This window comes from Lithobates pipiens, unplaced genomic scaffold (assembly GCF_037356315.1).
Source record: "Lithobates pipiens isolate NorthernLeopardFrog02 unplaced genomic scaffold, aLitPip1_a1.2 Scaffold_22, whole genome shotgun sequence".
Lineage (NCBI taxonomy): Eukaryota > Metazoa > Chordata > Amphibia > Anura > Ranidae > Lithobates > Lithobates pipiens.
The window spans coordinates 29,271,256-29,294,461 of NW_027507784.1; the positions used below are offsets into that span (position 1 = coordinate 29,271,256).

Consider the following 23,206-nt stretch of genomic DNA (forward strand, 5'->3'; position numbering starts at 1 on the left):
ATGTACAGGAAAGGAGTGTGGAGGGTATGACAGTGGGCACTATGTATAGGAGAGAAGTGTTGGAGGTATGATAGTGGGCACTATGTATAGGAGAGGAGTGTGGAGGGTATGACAGTGAGTAGTATGTACAGGAGAGGAGTGTGGAGGGTATGACGGTGGGCACTATGTACAGGAGAGAAGTGTATGACAGCGGGCACTATGTAGAAGAGAGGAGTATGTAGGATATGACAGTGGGCGTTATGCATAGGAGAGAAGTGTGGAGGGTATGACAGTGAGCAGTATGTACAGGAAAGAAGTGTGGAGAGTATGACAGTGGGCACTATGTATAGGAGAGAAGTGTGGAGAGTATGACAGTGGGCACTATGTATAGGAGAGGAGGATGAAGTAATCTGGGAAGGAAAAATGTAAAGGTTTGTGGAAGGATGTTTAGGGACTGTGTAGTGGTTAAGCGGGCCAGACATGGATTGAAATTACAGCCATAGTCAATCTATGTATGGGCTAGCTGGTTTTACACAAGTCAACCTATTAACCGACTAGATTACAACCAGCCTGTCAGGTTTTCCCCAAAACAATCAGTGCTGCCAGCTATAGTTAGCAACACTAATCATTGTATTCACTGGCAGAACACAATAACACTGCGGGAGTGATTGCCCCATTCACAGGTCAGCAGGTGAGAGGGTGTGTGGGGACAGGCTGGGGAGAGATACTGGTCAGTCCCTGGGTAGGCACTGGTTAGTATCAGAGCCAGATACACACAGGTTACATACGCCACGATCGTTAGAGCGAGAGCAATAATTCTAGTACTAGACCTCCTCTGTAACTCTAAACATCTAACCTGTAAAAAAATGTAAAGCATCGCTTAGTACACAACAAAAAATTGTGCTAACTTTAGTGTTTTTTTTTCTGAATAAAAAAGTTTATTTCCAAAAAAAGTTTGAAAAATTGCTGCGCAAATATCGTGTAACATAAAAAGTTGCAAAGACCACCATTTTATTCCATCGGGTGTCTGCTAAAACAATATATAATGCTTGAGGGTTCTGAGTAATTTTCTAGCATAAAAAAAATTATGGTTTTTACATGTAGGAGAGAAGTCTCAGAATGGGCCTGGGTGGCAAGGGGTTAATTATCATAAGTAATATACAAATAATTATTATAAGCCCTGTGAGTTCATCCTCTCCGTCTGCTGCAGAGTGTTCCAGCTTGTATTTATACTGGCCGCTCTGTATGTAGCTTCTGACAGGCTGCGCAAGGAGCCCCGTATCTCCAGAACCATAGATGATAGCAGACCCATATTTTAACCAGTGCTGGAGTGGGTCTTTAGCTACATACCCCCCAAATGTGGGGTCTCTGTGACTCCTGATCGCCGAGCTACAATCCTCGAAGTTGATCTTTTTTTTTTTTTTTTTTTTTTGGGCAAATGGGCCTATCTTGAGAAAAGGGCCTGGAGCTGCAGCTCCAATAGCCCCTATGTTAATCCGGCCCTGGGTGTGGGATTGTGTGTTCAGGTAAATAAGATTTAAACACCACTTATAGGTGAGAGAAGAAGGGGGTTATTATTATTGTTACAGTCAATGACCCCCAATGCTGGGGGGGTACCACTGAATAGTTTCAGCCAGCCACTGACCACCAATGCTGGGGGGTTTATTGTTCCAGTCGGCCACTGACCACCAATGCTAGGGGTTTATTGTTCCAGCCGGCCACTGACCACCAATGCTAGAGGGTTTATTGTTCCAGCCAGCCACTGACCACCAACACTTGGGGGTTTATTGTTCCAGCCAGCCACTGACCACCAACACTTGGGGGTTTATTGTTCCAGCCAGCCACTGACCACCAGTGGGGGGGGGGTTACTAATTCAGCCACCATCTGACCACTAATGCTGGAGATGTAGGGTTGAGGGGGTGTTCCAGGCAGCCATTGACGATCAATGATGGGAGGGTTTACTGTTCCAGCCAGCCACTGACCACCAATGCTCGGAGGGGGGGGGGGGGTTACAGTACTAGTCAGCCACTGATCCTCAATGCTGGGGGTTTGGGTGTTCCAGCCATCTACTGACCACCAATGTTTGAGAGGGGGGGCTATTCCAGCCAGCTACTGACCACCAATTCTGGGGGTTATTTTTCCAGCCAGCCACTGACCTCCAATGCCGGGGGATTGGGAAGTTATTGTTCCAGCCAGCCACTTACTACAGATGCTGGGGGGTTATTAATCTGGGGTGGCTTAATGTTCCAATCCACCACTGACCATTAATAATGGGGAGTTATTGTTCCAGACAGCCACTGCTCACAAATTCTGGGCAGTTATTGTTCCAGCCAGCCACTGATCACCAATGCTGGGGGATAATGTTCCAGCCAGCCACTGATCACCAATGCTGGGGGTTATTGTTCCAGCCAGCCACCAATCACCAATGCTGGGGGTTATTGTTCCAGCCAGCCACCGATCACCAATGCTGGGGGTTATTGTTCCAGCCAGCCACCGATCACCAATGCTGGGGGTTATTGTTCCAGCCAGCCACTGATCACCAATGCTGGGGGATAATGTTCCAGCCAGCCACTGATCACCAATGCTGGGGGTTATTGTTCCAGCCAGCCACCGATCACCAATGCTGGGGGTTATTGTTCCAGCCAGCCACCGATCACCAATGCTGGGGGTTATTGTTCCAGCCAGCCACTGATCACCAATGCTGGGGGATAATGTTCCAGCCAGCCACTGATCACCAATGCTGGGGGTTATTGTTCCAGCCAGCCACCGATCACCAATGCTGGGGGTTATTGTTCCAGCCAGCCTCTGATCACAAATGCTCGGGGTTATTGTTCCAGTCAGCCAATGTTGGGGAGGTATTGATCCAGCCAGCAACTGACCACCAATGCTGGGGATAAATGGAGTTTGTTCCAGCCAGCAGCAGACCACCAGTGCCTTGGTGGGGGGTTATTGTTCCAGTCAGCCACTCACTGGCCACCAATGCTGGAGGATATATATTGTTCCATCCATCCTTCAACAAAAAACCCTAGAGGACCCAGCAGTCAGGGGCTAAGGTTTTATTTTTTTCTTAAAAGTGCAATAATAACTACTTTCAACTTTACTTTTTTTTTTTAACCCCTTCCTGCTCGGCCCCTTAAAAGGGGTCTCCTATGCCCAGGGAGAAGGTGGGAAGGACCTGCGGATCCCCTGACCACTGTGATTGTTTTGCACAGTGATCACATGATCAGAAGCCAGTCCCACTTGGCCGTGATCATTACTAGAGAGACTGAGAGCTGACTTAGACAGCTCAGTCTCCATCCTGGGAGCGCACTTTCAGCACAGAAATCTCTGCTGCCAATGGAAGCATATGTCCGGCATGTGGGAATTAAAGCTCACCCTCTTTGTTACCGCACATATGCGTTATATGGGCAGCAAGAGGTTAAAGTATACAGTGACAGCTTTGGGGCATGGGGAATGTGGCAATCCTTCTGACAACTTCATATCCATTTTGGAGCTCCTGCTTTGATGTAAGTAACTGAGTTAAAATAAACGGAGTTACGTAACGCAGTTACTTTAGAGGGTAACAAATGATCTAACTGATTACTCTTCCCCCTCATGGTAACGCCGTTCCCATCACTTGGGCGGCGTTACCGCAATTACATCTATTGCCCGGGAGGCCCCGCCATGGCCCGCGCTGCCTGACCGTTCGTCCGCCGCGGGGGAGGGGGGGCTTTCGCCCGCTGAGCTGAGAAGAGGCTGAGACTCAGAGAGACTGTCTGGACCGCCCCATCCCGCCTGCCTATCCAGAGAGAGAGAATGTAGGGAGGCGGGGCGGAAAAATGAAGTCAGCTGACACCAATCGAGTGAAGGGGAGGGTCTCCACGAGTTAAGGCTTCCCTGGAGGCATTCAAGTAAGATCCATCCCAAGTCCTCCACCACCTCTGCTCCTTACCACCGCTGACTGCCACCCCCCCCCCCCCAAGTACACCACCACTGCCACCCCCCCCCCCCCCCAAGTACCACCGCTGCCTGCCACTCCCCACAAGTACCACCGTTGCCACCCCCCCCAGTACACCACCACTGCCACCCCCCCAAGTACCACCGCTGCCTGCCACTCCCATGTACCACTGCTGCCACCCCCCCAGTACACCACCACTGCCACCCCCCCCAAGTACACCACCACTGCCACTCCCCCCCAAGTACCACTGCTGCCTGCCACCCCCCCCCCCCAAGTACACCACCACTGCCACCCCCCCCAAGTACCACCGCTGCCTGCCACTCCCCCCAAGTACCACCGCTGCCACCCCCCCCCCCCCCAAGTACACCACCACTGCCACCCCCCCAAGTACCACCACTGCCTGCCACCCCCCCAAGTACACCACCACTGCCACCCCCCCAAGTACCACTGCTGCCTGCCACCCCCCCCCCAAGTACACCACCACTGCCACCCCCCCCCCAAGTACCACCGCTGCCTGCCACTCCCCCCAAGTACCACCGCTGCCACCCCCCCCAAGTACACCACCACTGCCACCCCCCCAAGTACCACCACTGCCTGCCACTCCCCCCAAGTACCACCGCTGCCTGCCACCCCCCCCAAAGTACCACCGCTGCCACCCCCCCAAGTACCACCGCTGCCTGCCACCCACCCCCCCCCCCCAAGTCAAGTACCACCACTGCCTGCCACTCCCCCCAAGTACCACCGCTGCCTGCCACCCCCCCCAAAGTACCACCGCTGCCACCCCCCCCAAGTACCACCGCTGCCTGCCACCCACCCCCCCCCCCCCAAGTCAGGGAGCCACAGCCTAGTCTGAATAATGTGTCTTGGTTTCAGTCTGCCTGAAACCTGAACACAAGATTCAACACCCAGACTGTCCGGGTGAATCCGGGTGCAACCCTAGGCCAATGTCTGTGTCAATGGACGCAGCAGCAGGACTCAGGAGTGAGCATGCACGGGTGCCCCCCCCCATGGAAAGCGGCTTTCTGTAGGGGGGCACTTGATGAAGAGGAGTGGCCTGGGGGCATCAGCGGGAGACCCCAGAAGAAGAGGATCGGGGCTGCTTTGTGCAAAACCATAGGCATGTTTGTTTGATTTCGTTTTTTTTTTTTTTTAAACGAGACCCCAAAAGCAAGTCACAAACTCAGTGCGTTTGCTTAAACCAGATCACATGGTTATAAAACGCCTATGCAATCTGCTTCCAGTGCGAATAAAAAAAAAAAGAAGCTGCCTGCGCCTTCTTGATGCGGTGCGATTTGAGCCATGCAAAAAAAAAAAAAAAACACACCAGTTAGGATAAGCAGGAACTTTTATTATTTAGTCTAGGATCACACTGTGAATCGCACCGCGTTCCTGTGCAAATCACATGCGATTCCATGCGACGCAATTCACATTGTGATCCTAGGCTGAATAATACAAGTTCCTGCTTATCCTAAGTAGTGCGGTTTCCTCTGATCTCCACAATATATGACAACAGGAAGCAAACTTTAAACAAAAATATCTTTTATTTCTATAAATAATATAAATATACAAAACACACAAATACAAAACACAAGTACATAGTACAGAGCAACGTATAAATATCTGCAGCAATGACATAAATAGTGATTGGACAGAAGGACTTCCTGTCTATAAAGAGGACCTGTCACCTGCAGAAGAACCCTGAGACAAGTAACGGGTATTCAGAGTGTGTCAGTGACTGTGCGGATTACTGATCAGATGGTCACACACACACACACACACACACACACACAGACCAGGTTTAGAGTGTCAGCTCTGCCCCAACATTGTCAGGTCAGGTGACCCCTCACCCTGTACAGCGATTGGTCAGTTTGCTTCATCTGACAGATCCCAGTCTATGGCCACCTTGACAGTGTGGTCGGTTTACTAAAGCTGGTGCACTCAGAATCTGGCGCAGCCCTGCATGCTGGCCAATCGGCTTCAAACTTCAGCTTCTTCAATTAAGCTTTGGCAACAAAACCCGCAAGCTGATTGGTTTCTATGCAGAGTTGCTCCGGATTTTGCACTGTCCAGCTTTTAGTAAATAACCCCCAAAACGTTAGATTACCTCTGCCCTGGGAAATGACCATGAGCAGGCGGCCTTCAGTGTCCGGAGCTACTCTACAAAAAAATGCTGGAAATGTAAAATCAAAGCACCCTGCTTTTCCACTGCTGGTTATTCAACAATGAAAGCAAAATGTAAAAAAGGAAAAAAATAAATAAAAAAGTATAAAATTGATTTGTGCATTGGTCCAAGCTTTGGTCTGACCCCCCCCCCCCCCCCACATCACCCATCACCCTGCCTCCATAGGATTGGTTGAAATAAAGTGCTTAATGTGAACTTGTGCTGTAAAGCTGGCCATACACTCAGGGATATGCAATTAGCGGACCTCCAGCTGTTGGAGAACTACAAGTCCCATGAGGCATAGCAAGACTCCGACAGACACAAGCATCACACACAGAGGCAGAGGCATGATGGGACTTGTAGTTTTGCAACAGCTCGAGGTCCGCTAATTGCATATCCCTGCACTATATAATCTGATTGGCCAATCTACATACAAGATTTACCAAACATTTCAAATAGGAGGCCAAACGTAAACCATTCAATCTGTATGAAATCAGGAATGCCCTTGAATTATATTAGTTGACAGTAGACCTAAGCTGGCCAAGTGGCCATACACTATACAACTTGATTTTTATTATTATATTAGTTTGAGCCCCCCCCCCCCTTTTTTTTTTTCACAAGAAAAAGTTTGAGCGCCCTTAACTGGGCAATGGTCTTTGCACCATTACAGAGACCAATACCCAGACTGATGGTAATGATGAGCCAATTCTACTGACAGAATCATAGTGTGGGATGATGTCCTCAATGATGTCATAGTGACCTCATAGGAAGCCAGACTACTCAGTAACTCAGACACATGTGGGTGGATTGTTCATTATGGAAAACCGCAGTTTATAAAACCCGGAGGATATTTTGATTTGAGTTCAAAGAAAAGTTATAAAGAAATTCTCCTGAAGATGATATCATTTCATCCAGCTGCTTTTTGCCTGATTTCTTAATAATTTTTTTATAATTTTTCCTTAGTGGGTTTTTTTTTTTTTTTTTTTATATAAAAACTGTGCTTCATAGCTGATAAGGTTGAAAAAAAAAGACACCAGTCCATCCTGTCCATCCTGGGAGTGTGCTTGTGTTTATGTCAATAGTACATTGTATATCCCTGTATGTTGTGATCATTAGGTGCTCATCAAATAGTTTTTTTTAAACTATCGGTGCCCCCCGCTGAATATACTGCTTGAGGAAGAGAATTCCACAACCTTCCCACTTCAGTGCCATGACTTCCTGCATCAAACCTTCATCGGTATTACACAGCTTTACGATAAGGTGTTGGGGGAGGGGGGAATTTACTAAAACAGGAGCACTCAAAATCTGGAGCAGCTGTGCATGGTAGCCAATCAGCGTCTATCATCAGATCTATTAACCTCCCTGGCGGTATGATTCAGTCTGGAATTAGGTGCAGAAAGCGGTACAATTATTTTGCATGGAAATCTGGCTTTTATTTTGTAGTCCTGTAATTCTTAGGAATAACGCTCTTAAATCTGTTCAAACCAGAGTCTAGCAGACATCCCGGGTATGATAAAGTTTATAATATAATAAAGAATAATAAAAATTATTCAATAATGTAATCAAATCCAAAAACACTGAAAAATTTACACTTTTTGGTTGCTATGGACAATCTCCAAATTCCAGGCAGTAAAAAACAGTAATTATAATATAAAAGTGCATGCAGGGCATTGCACAGACCACTAGGGACAAAGGGGGGTGTATTTTTTAATACAGCACTGTAATCTGTAAGATTACAGTGCTGTGTGTGTTTTTACTTTTTTGAATTTGCTGCCGTTCTCCGCTCCCGTGCGCCGTAACGTCGCAGGGAACGGAGCTCGGCGGCATTCGGCACTGTGAATCGAGCGGAGGACAGCTCGATCACACAGCGCGGAGGACATCGCTGGATCCAGGGGACAAGGTAAGTAACTCTCCCTGTGTCCTCCCCTGCATCGAGTGATGCGATCCCGAGTCTGGCTCGGGGTTACCGCTCCTATCAGTATATTCCTACCCCGAGCCAGACTCGGGATTACCGCTAGAGGGGTTAAAGGGGTTGTAAAGGTTTGTGTTTTTTTCACCTTAATGCATCCTATGCATTGAGGTGAAAAAACACCTGGCATTCACCGTCCCCCCTTGTTTCACTTACCCGAACTCCTCCATCTCCTCGGCGGGGACGCGCTGTCTCTCTCCACTGGATAGAGCTGCTGTCAGTGAAATCCAATGACGTGGGCGCCAGGGCCGAGTCCGGCACTCTTTATCTATAGACGCAAATGCTGGACTCGGGAGCGCGCCCGCGAGGTAACCCCCTCGGGGAAGCGCTTCTCCCAGGGGGTTATCAGAAGTGTGGAGGAGCCGAGAAGGCCGCCGGGGGGGGGGGAACCCCAGAAGACCAGGTTTGGGGACCACTCTGTGCAAAACAAGCTGCACAGTGGAGGCAACTATGACATGTTTGTTTTAAAAAATTTTAAAAATGAACTCTTACAATCACTTAAAATTTTGGCACTAAAATCTGGAAGCTGCTTGGTTTCTATGCAGAAAGGCACCAGATTTTGCATTCTCCAGCTGTAGTAAATAACGCCGGTTGCGTAATGCACGCTGGGGGTTGATTTACTATTGCCAAAGCTTAATTGAACAAGCTGATGCTTGAAGCTGATTGGCTACTGTGCACAGCTGCACCAAATTCTGAGTGCTCCAGCTTTTGTAAATCAACCCCATATTAATTACACAGGTTCTGTGGCTGATTAAGGTAGTAATTAAACACACTTGGTGCCTTATCTGCATTAAATTAGCCTCAGAACCCGTGTAACTAATATGTGTTCAGGTTTAAAGGGATGAGGTGGCAACCCAAACCAGACCCCTGCTGGGAGCTGTATCCGTCGGAGGTGTGCACTTGGGTCATCTGCTTAAATAATTTATGCAATGATCAGCAGACAGGCTAGTACTAGTACTTTCAGAATGAGAGGTCAGTATTGGTGAACTCTATACTTCCACAATGCTGGGAAGGTCTTCTATGGTTCTTCTCTCCCTGCAGGACTGGGGCGCCACCTTGTGGCCGAGATGAGGAAAAGGGCCACCACCAGGAAACCAGCCTGGAATTTGGAACACTTTAGTTGACAATGTCGCAAGAGCAGGTTATGAGGTAGATTTACAAGTCGTGTTTGTTGACATGAAACTTAAGAACGGAAAATATAACCCGGCAAGCAAACAAAACCACCTCGGTGAACATGACACGGCAACTTCCCTGGAAAATTAGAACCAGTGTAAAGATGACATTTCTGCATTATCTCTGCCTAAAACAACACTCAGGGGTACAACTGATGGTGGCACTGGGTGGCCTTAGAGGTCAGTCAACTCAAAACCAACATATTAGGGATGGGTACTTAATGATGGATCTCACCGAGGAGCATGGTGAGATAGTTGTACATTCTCAGCTCCTGCATTGGTTGTTTACGTGTTCTGCCGACATTGTGAAATCTCTGCACTTGAGTTCCCAACCCCGGACAACTCTTTGCCACCATTACTCGTCTTGCTGGGGGGTGTCATTGTGAGAACACGAGACTCCAGGGCCAGGGAGGTCCGATTGCAAGACAAATATGGGCATCCAGCTCCAAACTTTTTGTTCTTTGGCATAAATATGTTGCAATTTTAGCATTGCATAATTCAGTGCATTTTTTTTTTTTTTTATCGCATAAGCAGTCTCTGTGTTCTTGGCTCCAGATAACAGTAATACATGCCACAGTCGATCTTCTGCGGATACATTGGGTATTTGGGTAAAACTCTTAAGAATTGACATTATAGATAATGTAATATTTCAGGATGTGATTCAAGTGTGAGTCAGTGCAAATATTGCCTGTAGAGCAAAAAAAAGTGCTTAAATCATTTGCCAATCGCGACCAGGAACTTGGTGTAAATTGTGCCAAAGGCCCACGCTGTCTCTTCTTTGCTTGGTCGTGTCAGAACAAGCATCTTCTGATTTAGCTGTGTCGTGCCACCTCTTATCTTTGCCTTGCAGTGGTATCATCATTTTCTACCAAATAGAGAGCCTAGCTGTTTGGCCTTCACTTGGACATGCCCCAGAAGCCTTTGTCACTCTCCCAGAGGTGTTGTACCAAGTGCCAAATAAGGTACCTATGTAGATCTTCCATTTGGCCTTCACTTGGGTATGCCTTCAGAAGCCCTAGTCACTTTCTCAGAGGAGTTTCACCAAGATATTGGTAGAATAGGCACCTAGCATTCACTTGACTTATGATTGACCATGCCAGCAGTAGTTTTCGACACTCTCCTGCCAGATAAGGTACCTACGTCGATTTTCCATTTTGGCCTTTACTTGGGTATGCCGTCAGAAGTCCTGATTGCTTTCTCAGAGGCGTTTCACCAAGATCTTGCTAGAAGTGCCTAGCCTTCACTTGACCTGCACTTGGCCATGTCACCAATAGTCTTTACCACTCTCCCAAGTTCTTTGGCAAAAAAAAATAAAGTATTTTGTTCTTCAGCTCGTATCTCTCTCTTAGAAGTCTTTTACCAAAATCTTTGGAAGAGGTTCCTCCTTCCGCCTTTGCCTTGACTTCTGGCTACCATCTTAGAGGCCTGGCACCAATTTTGTTTGTTTACTTTTTTTGGCCTCTTTTGCCTTTGCTTTCAGCTGGCCAGCTTATTAGAGACCTTCCACCAAGATATCCTCCTTTTTCAGCATTGTCTTGAATTGTCTCCAGCCTCCCTTTGCTCAACCTCTCTCTAGTTTTATCCCTTTCGCATCATTTAAGACCTGCAGCAGTCTCTTTTCTCCTGGCTAGGGCTGTCTTTGAGCCTCCATGTTAATTTCAGTATCTTCATGTCTTCTGGAAGCCTGGTCAACCAGTCTCTATACTCCCTGCAGAGCACATAGCCCCTCACCTTCTTCTTGAAGGCATTGTCATCTGTCTGGGCCCAGCTCAGTGACTCTGGCTGGGTTGGTGGAGGCTGGTATCCCAGGATGATCAAAGCATCCTTCAGGTTCCTAAGTAAGGCCTCTGAGGCTCTGCGAGCCACCTCCAGGAGCCGAAGGAGATCAGCAGCTTCCGGGTTCAGGGAGTTCTGATCATCCAGGACCAGTTGGAAGAACTCGGAAATGGCAAAGAAGGCCTCTCTGGCCTGAAGGAGGCGTTCTCCGGGGCAAAGACATCGCCAAATCCGGTAGCCCAGTGCTGCGGTGGGCAGTCCTTTCTCCAGCCAGTAGGGGAAGCTGAACCCAGTCTGGCTGAATGGCGACCCTTGGTACTGCAGCTGTATGAGGAAATACAAGAAGAACATGGGGTCAGAGGACTCAACAGAAGGGCTTCCCTTTTCGCAAACATGCAGATAAAAACTCTGTGGACAGGACTTCCCCCTAATCCCCAATCGTATACATCTGTTATGAGCTCACTTCTTTTATAAGATGTCTGCACAGTGCTTGAATTCAAGCTACAGCCATCCCCAGCAGTTTCCTGTTGGAGTTTCATCTTTTAAGGATACTGGTAAAGAGCGCTGAATGTATCAAGGTAAGTGGAGCAATGAAGTAGGGCTGAAACAACTAATCCATTAATCGACAACTAATCGATTATGAAATTAATCGATTACTATTTTCATAATCGATTAATCGGCCAGTAACAAAATGGGGTTAAAGTTAACGAGTCTGATATTTACCAGATTGACCCTTTAAAAGTATATATCTCCTCTAATAGTATATACACTATATACACTCTAATAGTATAAACACTATATCTCTCCTAATGGTATATACAGTATATCTCTCCTAATAGTTTATACAGTATATCTCCTCTAATCGTTTATACAGTATATCTCCTCTAATAGTATATGTAGTATATCTCTTCTAATAGTATATACAGTATCTCGCCTCTAATAGTATATACAGTATATAGCCTCTAATAGTATATGTAGTATATCTCTTCTAATAGTATATACAGTATCTCTCTCCTCTAATAGTATATACCCTCTAATAGTATATACAGTATATCTCTAATAGTATATACAGTATATCTCTCCTAATAGTTTATACAGTATATCTCCTCTAATCGTTTATGCAGTATATCTCCTCTAATCGTTTATACAGTATATCTCCTCTAATAGTATATGTAGTATATCTATTCTAATAGTATATACAGTATCTCGCCTCTAATAGTATATACAGTATATACCCTCTAATAGTATATACAGTATATCTCTAATAGTATATACAGTATATCTCTTCTGTCTGTTATTCTAAGAGTGGCTTAGATATTTTGCTCCCTAACCGTATAGTTATTTATATTTACCATTGCATATAGAGATATTTAAGAATAAATTGGCTTTTTTTAAAACTTTACATATTAACTAAATTATACACCACACTTTTGTTTTTAAGGTTATTAATCGATTAATCGAAACAATAATCGGTCAACTAATCGATTATGAAAATAATCGTTAGTTGCAGCCCTACAATGAATTGTTTCTTACTACAGAATTAGGGTTCATTTACAAAAACTGAAAACTGCAAAATCGGGTGCAGCTGTGGCTAGAAACCAATCAGCTTCCATGTTTTATTGTTAAGTGCTTGCCGACCAGCCGCCATCATTATATTGCGGCAGGTTGGCATGGCCAAAGGTGTACATCGGCCGCTTTAAGAGCTATGGGGGGGCGACGCCGCAGCCGATGCACGTGGCCGGCGGGCGAGATGTCCGCCAGCCACCCACGATCGCTCCACAGAAAGCCAGATCGGGGATCTGTGTATGTAAAAGAGACAGATCCCCGTTCTGTCAGGGATGTAGAGAGAGATCTGCTGTCCCTAGTGATCAGGAACAGCGATCTCACTCTACTCTCAGTCAGTTCCCTTCCCCCCCAACAGTTAGAAACACCTCCCAGGGAACACATTTAACCCCTTGATCGCCCCCTAGTGTTAACCCCTTCCCTACCAGTGTAATTTATACAGTAATCAGTGGCTATTACTAGCTCTGATCACTGATGTCACCCCAAAAAAAAAAAGTGTCAAAAGTGTCCGATCTGTCCGCCGCAATGTCGTAGTACTGCTAAAAATCACTGATCACCGCCATTACTAGTAAAAATAAAAATAAAAAATGAATTGTAAAAATGTCATAAATATATCCCCTATTTTGTAAACGCTATAACTTTTGCGCAAACCAATCAATATACACTCATTGCGCTTTTTTTAAACAAAAATATGTAGAAGAATACATATTGGCCTAAACCTATGAACAAATTTTTTTTTTTTTTTGAAAATTTACTATAGCAAAAAAGTAAAAAAAAAAAAAAAATAGGTTCCTTTCAAAAGTGTCAAGCTCTTCTTTTTTTTTTTTTGTTTATATCGCAAAAAAAATAAAAACCGCAGAGGCGATCAAATACCACCAAAAGAAAGCTCTATTTGTGGGGGGAAAAAAAAAAAAACAGGAAATCAGTGTGGTTTGGGTACAGCGTCGTACAACCGCATAATTGGCAGTTAAAGCGACGCAGTGCCGATTCGCAAAAAAAATGGCCTGGTTAGGAAGTGGGTAAATCCTTCCGGGGCTGAAGTGATTAAAGCTTAATAGAACAAGCTGACGTTAGAAGCTGATTGGCTACCATGTGCTTCTGCAGCAGATTTTGCACTCTCCAGTTTTAGTTATTCACTTTTTTCAGGTTTTAGCAAAAGTGCCGTCATGGTCTATCTCAGCATCTACACAATAGAAGCAGGTAAGGGTCGTGCCTACCAACAAATCTAGCCTGGCAGTGGCACATGCAGTACAATACATTCTTACAATCTAGTTTCAGTTGTAAAATATTACTAATTTACATAGTATTTTAAAAAAATTGTACAATAAAATTGTAAAGACGTTCCATTTTTAAAGTTTGATGGCAAACATGGAAATTTCACTTCTATACAATTTCATTTGATCTAGTGCACAATCCAGCCGCTATGTGCGGGGCGACCCTTAAAACGTATGGTGGAGTTTAGGTGACTTACATAGGTGTTCAGTATGAGCGTGGCGTTCTCTCGGTGTAGCGTGGCCAAGCTGTTGATCTGGGTGATGATCTCTTCCGATGAGAGAGGCGCGGCGACACATCCTCGGTACAAGAAGCCGACGCTGAGGGCCAGCACTGCTGCTGCTGAGATAAGAACAATTCTCTATGAATACAGCCAACACTACAACCTGCACACCAAAACAGCATACACAACCATATGCCTGTCATATGACGACATTTAAAGTGTATCCAAGTCCAAACTTTTATTTATTTATTAAAGACTTTTCTATTGTAGCCTGTATATCAAATGGCATGATTCTCCCTTCCAGTCCTGGTGACCATTACTATCAAGACAGAAATCCAATATTTTGGAGTTGTCACCAGAGGAAGAGGTAAGGAAGGGAAACTCTTCTCACTTTGTATAGATGTCTTCATTCAATCCGCTGCACTTCTCTCCTGTACATACTGCCCATTGTCACACACTCCTCTCCTATAAATACTGCCCACTGTCATACCCTCCACATTCTTCTCTTCTGTACATACTGCCCACTGCCATACCCTTTACACTCCTCTTCTGTACATACTGCCCACCTTCATACCCTCCACACTACTTTCCTGCATATACTGCCCACTGTCATACCCTCCACATTCCTATCCTGTACATACTGCCCCATCATACCCTCCACACTCCTCTCCTGTACATACTGCTCACTGTCATACCCTTTACACTCATCTCCTGTACATACTGCTCACTGTCCTACCCTCCACACTCCTCTCTTGTAAATACTGCCCACTGTTATACCCTCCACACTCCTCTCCTATACATACTGCCCACAGTCATACCCTTCACATTACTCCCCTGTCATACTGCCCACTGTCATACCCTTTACACTCCTTTCTTACATATAATGCCCACTGTCATACCCTCCACATTCTTCTCTTCTGTACATACTGCCCACTGTCATACCCTCCACATTCTTCTCTCCTGTACATATTGCTCACTGTCATACCTTCCACACTCCTCTCCTGTACATACTGCCCTGTCATACCCTCCACACTCCTCTTCTGTAAATACTCCCCACTGTCATACCCTCCACTCTCCTTTCCTGTACATACTGCCCACTGTCATACCCTTCACATTCCTCTCCTGTAAATACTCCCCTCTGTCATACTCTTTACACTCCTCTCCTGTACATACTGCTCACTGTCATGCCCCCACACTCCTCTCTTGTAAATACTGCCCACTGTTATACCCTCCACATTCCTCTCCTGTAAATACTGCCCCGTAATACCCTCCACACTCCTCTCCTGTGCATACTGCCTGCTGTCATACCCTCCACACTCCTCTCCTGTACATACTGCCCACTGTCATACCCTCCACACTCCTCTCCTGTACATGCTGCCCACTGTCGTACCCTGCACACTCCTCTCCTGTACATGCTTCCCACTGTCATACCCTCCACACTCCTCTCCTGTACATGCTGCCTACTGGCATACCCTCCACACTCCTATCCTTACATGCTGCCTACTGTGATACCTGCCACACTCCTCTCATGTACATGCTGCCCACTGTCATACCCTCCCCATTCTTCTCTTAGTGCAGATAATACAATACATAAAATATTTGGCACATAGTTGTTAATCATCATCCTGGCTCCCCATCTAATGATGCTCTGTATCAGAGTTCCTCCCAACATTGCCACTCATCTATGATTTTCTATGTTTGTTTTGATATACATTGCATTTATTATATTATATCTATACTTACTCCCTGTACTTTTTCTATGTACCAAATAAAAATCGTTCTAATTTGAAGGTTAAAAGTAACAGAGTAAGAATAATACAAAGTAACAGAGAAGATACCAGAAAGTAAGAGTGATAGAAAGAAACAGAGAACCAAACGGATACCAAATGACACACAGCCAGAGGAATACAAAGTAATAGAAAAAGAATGATTCCAAGTATCTTTTTGCTTTCTGTTACTTTGTATTCCTCTGGCTGTCTGTCATTTGGTATCCGTTTGGCTCTCGGTTTCTTTGTATTACTCTTACAATCTGTTACTTTGAATTATTATTTTTCTATTACTTTGTATCACTGTCTCTGCTAATTTTGTATCATTGTGCTCTCTGTTACTTTGTATCCCTCGGCTTTCTGTTACTCTGTTTCATTCTGTCTGTTATACTTTGTATTCCTCTGGTTGTCTGTTATTTGGTATCCTTTTGGCTCTCTATTACTTTGTATAATTCTGTCTCTGTTACTTTGTATCATTCTTGCTATATGTTTCTTTCTATCACTCTTACTCTCTGGTACTTTGTATGTCTCGGGCTGACTGTCCTTTGCTCTCCTCCTAGGTGCCCCTTCTTTGCTCTCCTCCTCCTGGGTGCCCGTTCTTTGCTCTCCTCCTAGGTGCCCCTTCTTTGCTCTCCTCCTCCTGGGTGCCCGTTCTTTGCTCTCCTCCTAGGTGCCCCTTCTTTGCTCTCCTCCTCCTGGGTGCCCGTTCTTTGCTCTCTTCCTAGGTGCCCCTTCGTTGCTCTCCTCCTAGGTGCCCGTCCTTTGCTCTCCTCCTAGGTGCCCGTTCTTTGCTCTCCTCCTAGGTGCCCATTCGTTGCTCTCCTCCTATGTGCCAGTTCTTTGCTCTTCTCCTAGGTGCCCATTCGTTGCTCTCCTCCTATGTGCCAGTTCTTTGCTCTTCTCCTAGGTGCCCATTCGTTGCTCTCCTCCTAGGTGCCCGTTCTTTGCTCTCCTCCTAGGTGCCCATTCTTTGCTCTCCTATGTGCCCGTTCTTTGCTCTCCTCCTAGGTGCCCGTTCTTTGCTCTCCTATGTGCCCGTTCTTTGCTCTCCTCCTAGGTGCCGTTCTTTGCTCTCCTCCTAGGTGCCCGTTCGTTGCTCTCCTCCTATGTGCCAGTTCTTTGCTCTCCTCCTAGGTGCCCATTCGTTGCTCTCCTCCTAGGTGCCCGTTCTTTGCTCTCCTCCTAGGTGCCCATTCGTTGCTCTCCTCCTATGTGCCAGTTCTTTGCTCTCCTCCTAGGTGCCCATTCGTTGCTCTCCTCCTAGGTGCCCGTTCTTTGCTCTCCTCCTAGGTGCCCGTTCTTTACTCTCCTATGTGCCAGTTCTTTGCTTTCCTCCTAGGTGCCCCTTCTTTGCTCTCCTCCTAGGTGCCCGTTCTTTGCTCTCCTCCTAGGTGCCCATTCGTTGCTCTCCTCCTAGGTGCCCATTCGTTGCTCTCCTCCTAGGTGCCCATTCGTTGCTCTCCTCCTAGGTGCCCATTCGTTGCTCTCCTCCAGGCTCCCCATCCAATGATGCTCAGTATCAGAGTACCAGTACAGAGTTCCTCCCAGTGTTGGCACTCACCTGTTGCTGCCAGCATCTTGCGCCCAGCTCCTTGTGATGCACCTGTGTGCCAGGTGCCATGATTTTATAGCCGTCCTCCCCCCCCATGGCTCTTCTGGGTTCAGTGGGACGTCAGCCACCCCCCGCCACGCTTCTTACAGAGGAATCTCCATTCTCAGCAGCTGCTTCCTTCTAAGAAACGGAGGAGAAGGAGGAGAGGGGCCGGGAGGGGGGCGGGCGTGGAGAGGTGAGTCGAGGGGAAGGTATTTGGAGAAGGGGAGGGAGATGCGGCCGGCGCAGAGGGCTGACAGGTGACTCGCTCTTCCTCCTCGTTTACCCCCCAGAGCCGTCACCTCGCTCGCTGCAATTATCAGCTTTGAAAGGAGCTGACGGAAGTTGGTGGCGGGACAATGAGGCACTGAAGGGGTAGGGTTACCGGCTGATAATGCACCCCCCTTAGAGGTATTATGTGAAATCACCCGCCTCTCTCTCCCAGGGATTTGGCACGGGCCGGGCCTGCGGCGGCATACACGTACACACGCCGGGCATGTCGGAGAGATCATGTGTGCGGCCGGCTCAGTGGGCATCTCGCCTGGGCGCTCCTGAAATGAAGGAAATGGGAGAGAGTGATAACAGTGAACCACTCCGGGATCTGGAAAGATGCAATCTGATTGGTCACGATGGACACATTTCATTTCTTTTCTTTGCGGGGGGGAATAGAAAATGTGATTGGTGGCAGCAGGAAAAAAAGTGCAATAGTTGCCCATAGCAACCGATCCTGTTACCTCGTTTTTACATATACATATTACATATTTTACATAATTGTAGGCTGAAAATAATGCCAATTAGAGTGCCCACCAGAGTCCTTCCTAAATCAGAGTCCTCCCTACATCAGGGTCCCCATCGAAGTCCTCCCTAAATTAGAATCCCCAGAGTCCTCCCTACATCAGGGTCCTCACCAGAGTCCTCCCTACATCAGGGTCCTCATCAGAGTCCTCCCTACATCAGGGTCCTCACCAGAGTCCTCCCTACATCAGGGTCCTCACCAGAGTCCTCCCTACATCAGGGTCCTCACCAGAGTCCTCCCTACATCAGGGTCCTCACCAGAGTCCTCCCTACATCAGGGTCCTCACCAGAGTCCTCCCTACATCAGGGTCCTCATCAGAGTCCTCCCTACATCAGGGTCCCCATCAGAGTCCTCCCTACATCAGGGTCCCCATCAGAGTCCTCCCTACAACAAGGTCCCCATCAGAGTCCTCCCTACATCAGGGTCCTCATCAGAGTCCTCCCTACATCAGGGTCCTCATCAGAGTCCTCCCTACATCAGGGTCCCCATCAGAGTCCTCCCTACATCAGGGTCCCCATCAGAGTCCTCCCTACAACAAGGTCCCCATCAGAGTCCTCCCTACATCAGGGTCCTCATCAGAGTCCTCCCTACATCAGGGTCCTCATCAGAGTCCTCCCTACATCAGGGTCCTCATCAGAGTCCTCCCTACATCAGGGTCCCCATCAGAGTCCTCCCTACATCAGGGTCCCCATCAGAGTCCTCCCTACAACAAGGTCCCCATCAGAGTCCTCCCTACATCAGGGTCCCCATCAGAGTCCTCCCTACAACAAGGTCCCCATCAGAGTCCTCCCTACATCAGGGTCCTCATCAGAGTCCTCCCTACATCAGGGTCCTCATCAGAGTCCTCCCTACATCAGGGTCCCCATCAGAGTCCTCCCTACATCAGGGTCCCCATCAGAGTCCTCCCTACAACAAGGTCCCCATCAGAGTCCTCTCTACATCAGGGTCCCCATCAGAGTCCTCCCTACAACAAGGTCCCCATCAGAGTCCTCCCTACATCAGGGTCCCCATCAGAGTCCTCCCTACAACAGGGTCCCCATCAGAGTCCTCCCTACATCAGGGTCCCCATCAGAGTCCTCCCTACATCAGAGTCCCCATCAGAGTCCTCCCTACATCAGAGTCCCCCCTACATCAGGGTCCCCATCAGAGTCCTCCCTACATCAGAGTCCACATCAGAGTCCTCCATACATCAGAGTCCACATCAGAGTCCTCCCTACATCAGGGACCCCATCAGAGCCCTCCCTACATCAGGGTCCCAATCAGAGCTCTCTCTACATCGGGGTCCAGATCAGAGCCCTCCCTACATCAGAGTCCCCATCAGAGTCCTCCCTACATCAGAGCCCCCATCAGAGTCCTCCCTACATCAGAGCCCCCATCAGAGCCCTCCCTACATCAGAGCCCCCATCAGAGTCCCCATCAGAGTCCTCCCTACATCAGAGTCCCCCCTAAATCAGGGTCCCCATCAGAGTGCCCCCTACATCAGGGTCCCCATCAGAGTCCTCCCTACATCAGAGTCCTCCCTACATCAGAGTCCACATCAGAGTCCTCCATACATCAGAGTCCACATTAGAGTCCTCCCTACATCAGGGACCCCATCAGAGTCCTTTCTAAATCAGGGTACCGATCAGAGCCCTCCCTACATCAGGGTCCCAATCAGAGCTCTCTCTACATCGGGGTCCAGATCAGAGCCCTCCCTACATCAGAGTCCCCATCAGAGTCCTCCCAACATCAGGGTCTCCATCAGAGTCCTCCCTACATCAGAGTCCCCATCAGAGTCCTCCCTACATCAGAGCCCCCATCAGAGTCCTCCCTACATCAGAGCCCCCATCAGAGTCCTCCCTACATCAGAGCCCCCATCAGAGTCCTCCCTACATCAGAGCCCCCATCAGAGTCCTCCCTACATCAGAGCCCCCATCAGAGCCCTCCCTACATCAGAGCCCCCATCAGAGCCCCCATCAGAGTCCTCCCTACATCAGGGTCCCCATCAGAGTGCCCCCTACATCAGGGTCCCCATCAGAGTCCTCCCTACATCAGGGTCCCCATCAGAGTCCTCCCTACATCAGGGACCCCATCAGAGTCCTCCCTACATCAGGGACCCCATCAGAGTGCCCCCCTACTTCAGGGACCCCATCAGAGTCCTCCCTACATCAGGGACCCCATCAGAGTGCCCCCCTACATCAGGGACCCCATCAGAGTCCTTCCTACATCAGGGTCCCCATCAGAGTGCTGCTTACATCAGAATCCCACTTACGTCAGGATCTCCTACAGCGTCCCCTATACATCAGATTCCCTATCAGAGTCCCCATCAGTGTCCCCCTTACATCAGGGTCACCTACAGAGTCCCCCATACAGATACCCTATCGGAGTGCCCTTTACATCAGAGTTCCCATCAGAGCCCCCCTTACATTACAGCACTTCCTTACATCAGGATCCTCATCAGTTCCTCCTACAAAATCCCCCACACATCAGATTCCCTATCAGAGTCCCCCTTACATCAGGGTCCCTATGAGTCCTCCCTACATCGGGGTTCTGATCAGAGTGCCCCCTTACATCAAGGTCCTTACCAGAGCACCCTTACATCAGAGTCCTCCCTACATCAGGATCCCTATCAGAGTTTCTCTTACATCAGCATCTTCATCAGAGTCCCTCTTACGTCAGGGTCCCCTACAGAGTCACCCCTACATCAGGGTCCCTATCAGAATGCTGCTTACATAAGGGGCCCACTTACATCAGCATCTCCATCAGAGTCTCCTTTACACCGGGATCCCCTACAGAGTCCCCCTTACATCAGGGTCACCTACAGAGTCCCCCATACATCAGATACCCTATCAGAGTGCCCTTTACATCAGGATCCCCATCAGATTCCCCCTTACATCAGGTGCCCCCACACAACAGATACCCCATCAGGGTTCCTCCACCCCCACTTACATAAGGGTCCCCATCAGAGTCCCCCTTAGATCAGGGATCCCATTACAGTCCTCTTTATATCAGAGTCCCCCCTTAGATCAGGGATCCCATTACAATCCTCCTTACATCAAGGTTCTCCTTACATCAGGGTCCCCAGAGTGCTCCTTACATTTGAGCCCCCCCCCCTTACATCAGGGCCCCAATCAGAGTCCTCTTTACATCAGGGTGCATAACAGAGTCCCCCTTATGTCAGGGTCCCCATCAGAGTCTCTTTTACGTCAGAGTCCCCCTTAAGAAAAAGTCCCTGTTACATGGGGGCGGGGGGCAGGCTGAAGCAGATAAACTAAATACTGTTGTGCTCATAAGTTTACATACCCTTCCAGAAATTATGATTTCTAGGACATTTTTCAGAGAATATGAATGATAACACAAAAACGTTTCTTTCACTCATGGTTAGTGTTTGGCTGAAGCCAATTATTATCAATCAACTGTGTTTACTCTTTTTAAATAATAATGGCAACAGAAACTTCCCAAATGACTCTGATCAAAAGTTTACATACCCCAGTTGTTAATACCCTGTTTCCCCTAAAATAAGACCTAGTGTGATTTTCGGTGATAGCTGCAATAAAAGCCCTACCCCCCAAATAAGCCCTAGTTAAAGCCCTTGTAGGTCTTCTTTTCAGGGTAGGGCTTATTTTTGAGGAAACAGAGTAGGGCTTATTTGGGTGGCAGGGCTTATATTGCAGCCAACACCGACAATCACGCTAGGTCTTATTTTAGGGGAAACAGGGTACCATGTATTACCCCCTTTAACATCAATGACAGCTTGAAGTCTTTTGTGGTATTTGTGGGTGAGGCTCCTTATCTTCTCAGATGGTAAAGCTGCCCATTCCTCTTGGCACAAAGCCTCCAGTTCCTGTAAATTCTTGGTCTGTCTTCCATGAATGGCATGTTTGAGATCTCCCCACAGTGGCTCAATGATATTCAGGTCAGGAGACTGAGATGGCCACTCCAGAACCTTCACTTTATTCTGCTGCAGCCAATGACAGGTTGACTTGGCCTTGTGTTTTGGACCATTGTCATGGTTGAATGTCTAAGTACGTCCCATGGGCAGCTTCCTGGCTGATGAATGCAAATGTTTCTCCAGTATTTTTTGATAACGTACTGCATTCATCTCGCCATCTATTTGGACCAAATTTCCTGTGCCTTTTGTAGCTCACACATCCCCAAAACATCAGCGATCCACCTCCATGTTTCACAGTAGGAATGGTGCACCTTTCGTCATAGGCCTTGTTGACTTCTCTCCAAATGTAGTGTTTATGGTTGTTTCCAAAAAGCTACATTTTGGTCTCATCTCTCAAAATGACTTTGTGCGGGAAGGTTTGAGGCTTGTCTCTGTGCTGTTTGGTGTATTGTAAGCGGGATACTTTGTGGCATTTGTGTAGTAATGGCTTTCTTCTGGCGACACGACCATGCATCCCATCTTTGCCTCCTTATTGTGCATCTTGAAACAGCCACCCCACATGTTTTCAGAGAGTCCTGTATTTCACATGAAGTTATTTGTGGGTTTTTATTTGCATTCCGAACAATTTTCCTGGCAGTTGTGGCTGAAAGTTTAGTTGGTCTACCTGACCGTGGTTTGGTTTCAACAGAACTCCTCATTTTCCACTTCTTGATTAGAGTTTGAACACTGCTGATTGGCATTCTCAATTCCTTGGATGTCTTTTTATATCCCTTTCCTGTTTTTTACACTTCAACTACCTTTTTCCCCGCAGATCCTTTGACAATTCTTTTGCTTTCCCCATGACTCAGAATCCAGAAACATCAGTGCAGCACTGGATGAAAGGTGCAAGGGTCTGTCAGAAGTCCAGAAACTCATTGACCTTTTTACACACACTAATTACAAGCAAACAGATCACAGGTGAGGATGGTTACCTTTAATAGCCATTCAAACCCCTTTGTGTCAACTTGTGTGCATGTTATCAGTCCAAAATCACCGGGGTATGTAAACTTTTGATCAGGGTCATTTGGGTAGCTTCTGTTGCTATTATGATTTAAAAAAGAGTAAACGCAGTTGATTGATAATAAATGGC

At 47.4% G+C, this 23,206-nt stretch overlaps 1 protein-coding gene across 1 annotated transcript; it reads right to left on the bottom strand.

Annotated features, from left to right (window-relative positions):
- Positions 1 to 5,439: 5,439 nt before the first annotated feature.
- On the bottom strand, positions 5,440 to 17,746 carry LOC143923504 (cardiotrophin-2-like). The gene is made up of 3 exons (XM_077447221.1): positions 17,381 to 17,746; positions 14,030 to 14,172; positions 5,440 to 11,319 (listed from the first exon to the last, which is right to left on the bottom strand). The coding sequence occupies exons 1-3, from the start codon at positions 17,394 to 17,396 to the stop codon at positions 10,816 to 10,818; spliced, it is 663 nt and encodes a 220-aa protein (XP_077303347.1). The 5' UTR covers positions 17,397 to 17,746; the 3' UTR covers positions 5,440 to 10,815.
- Positions 17,747 to 23,206: the final 5,460 nt, after the last annotated feature.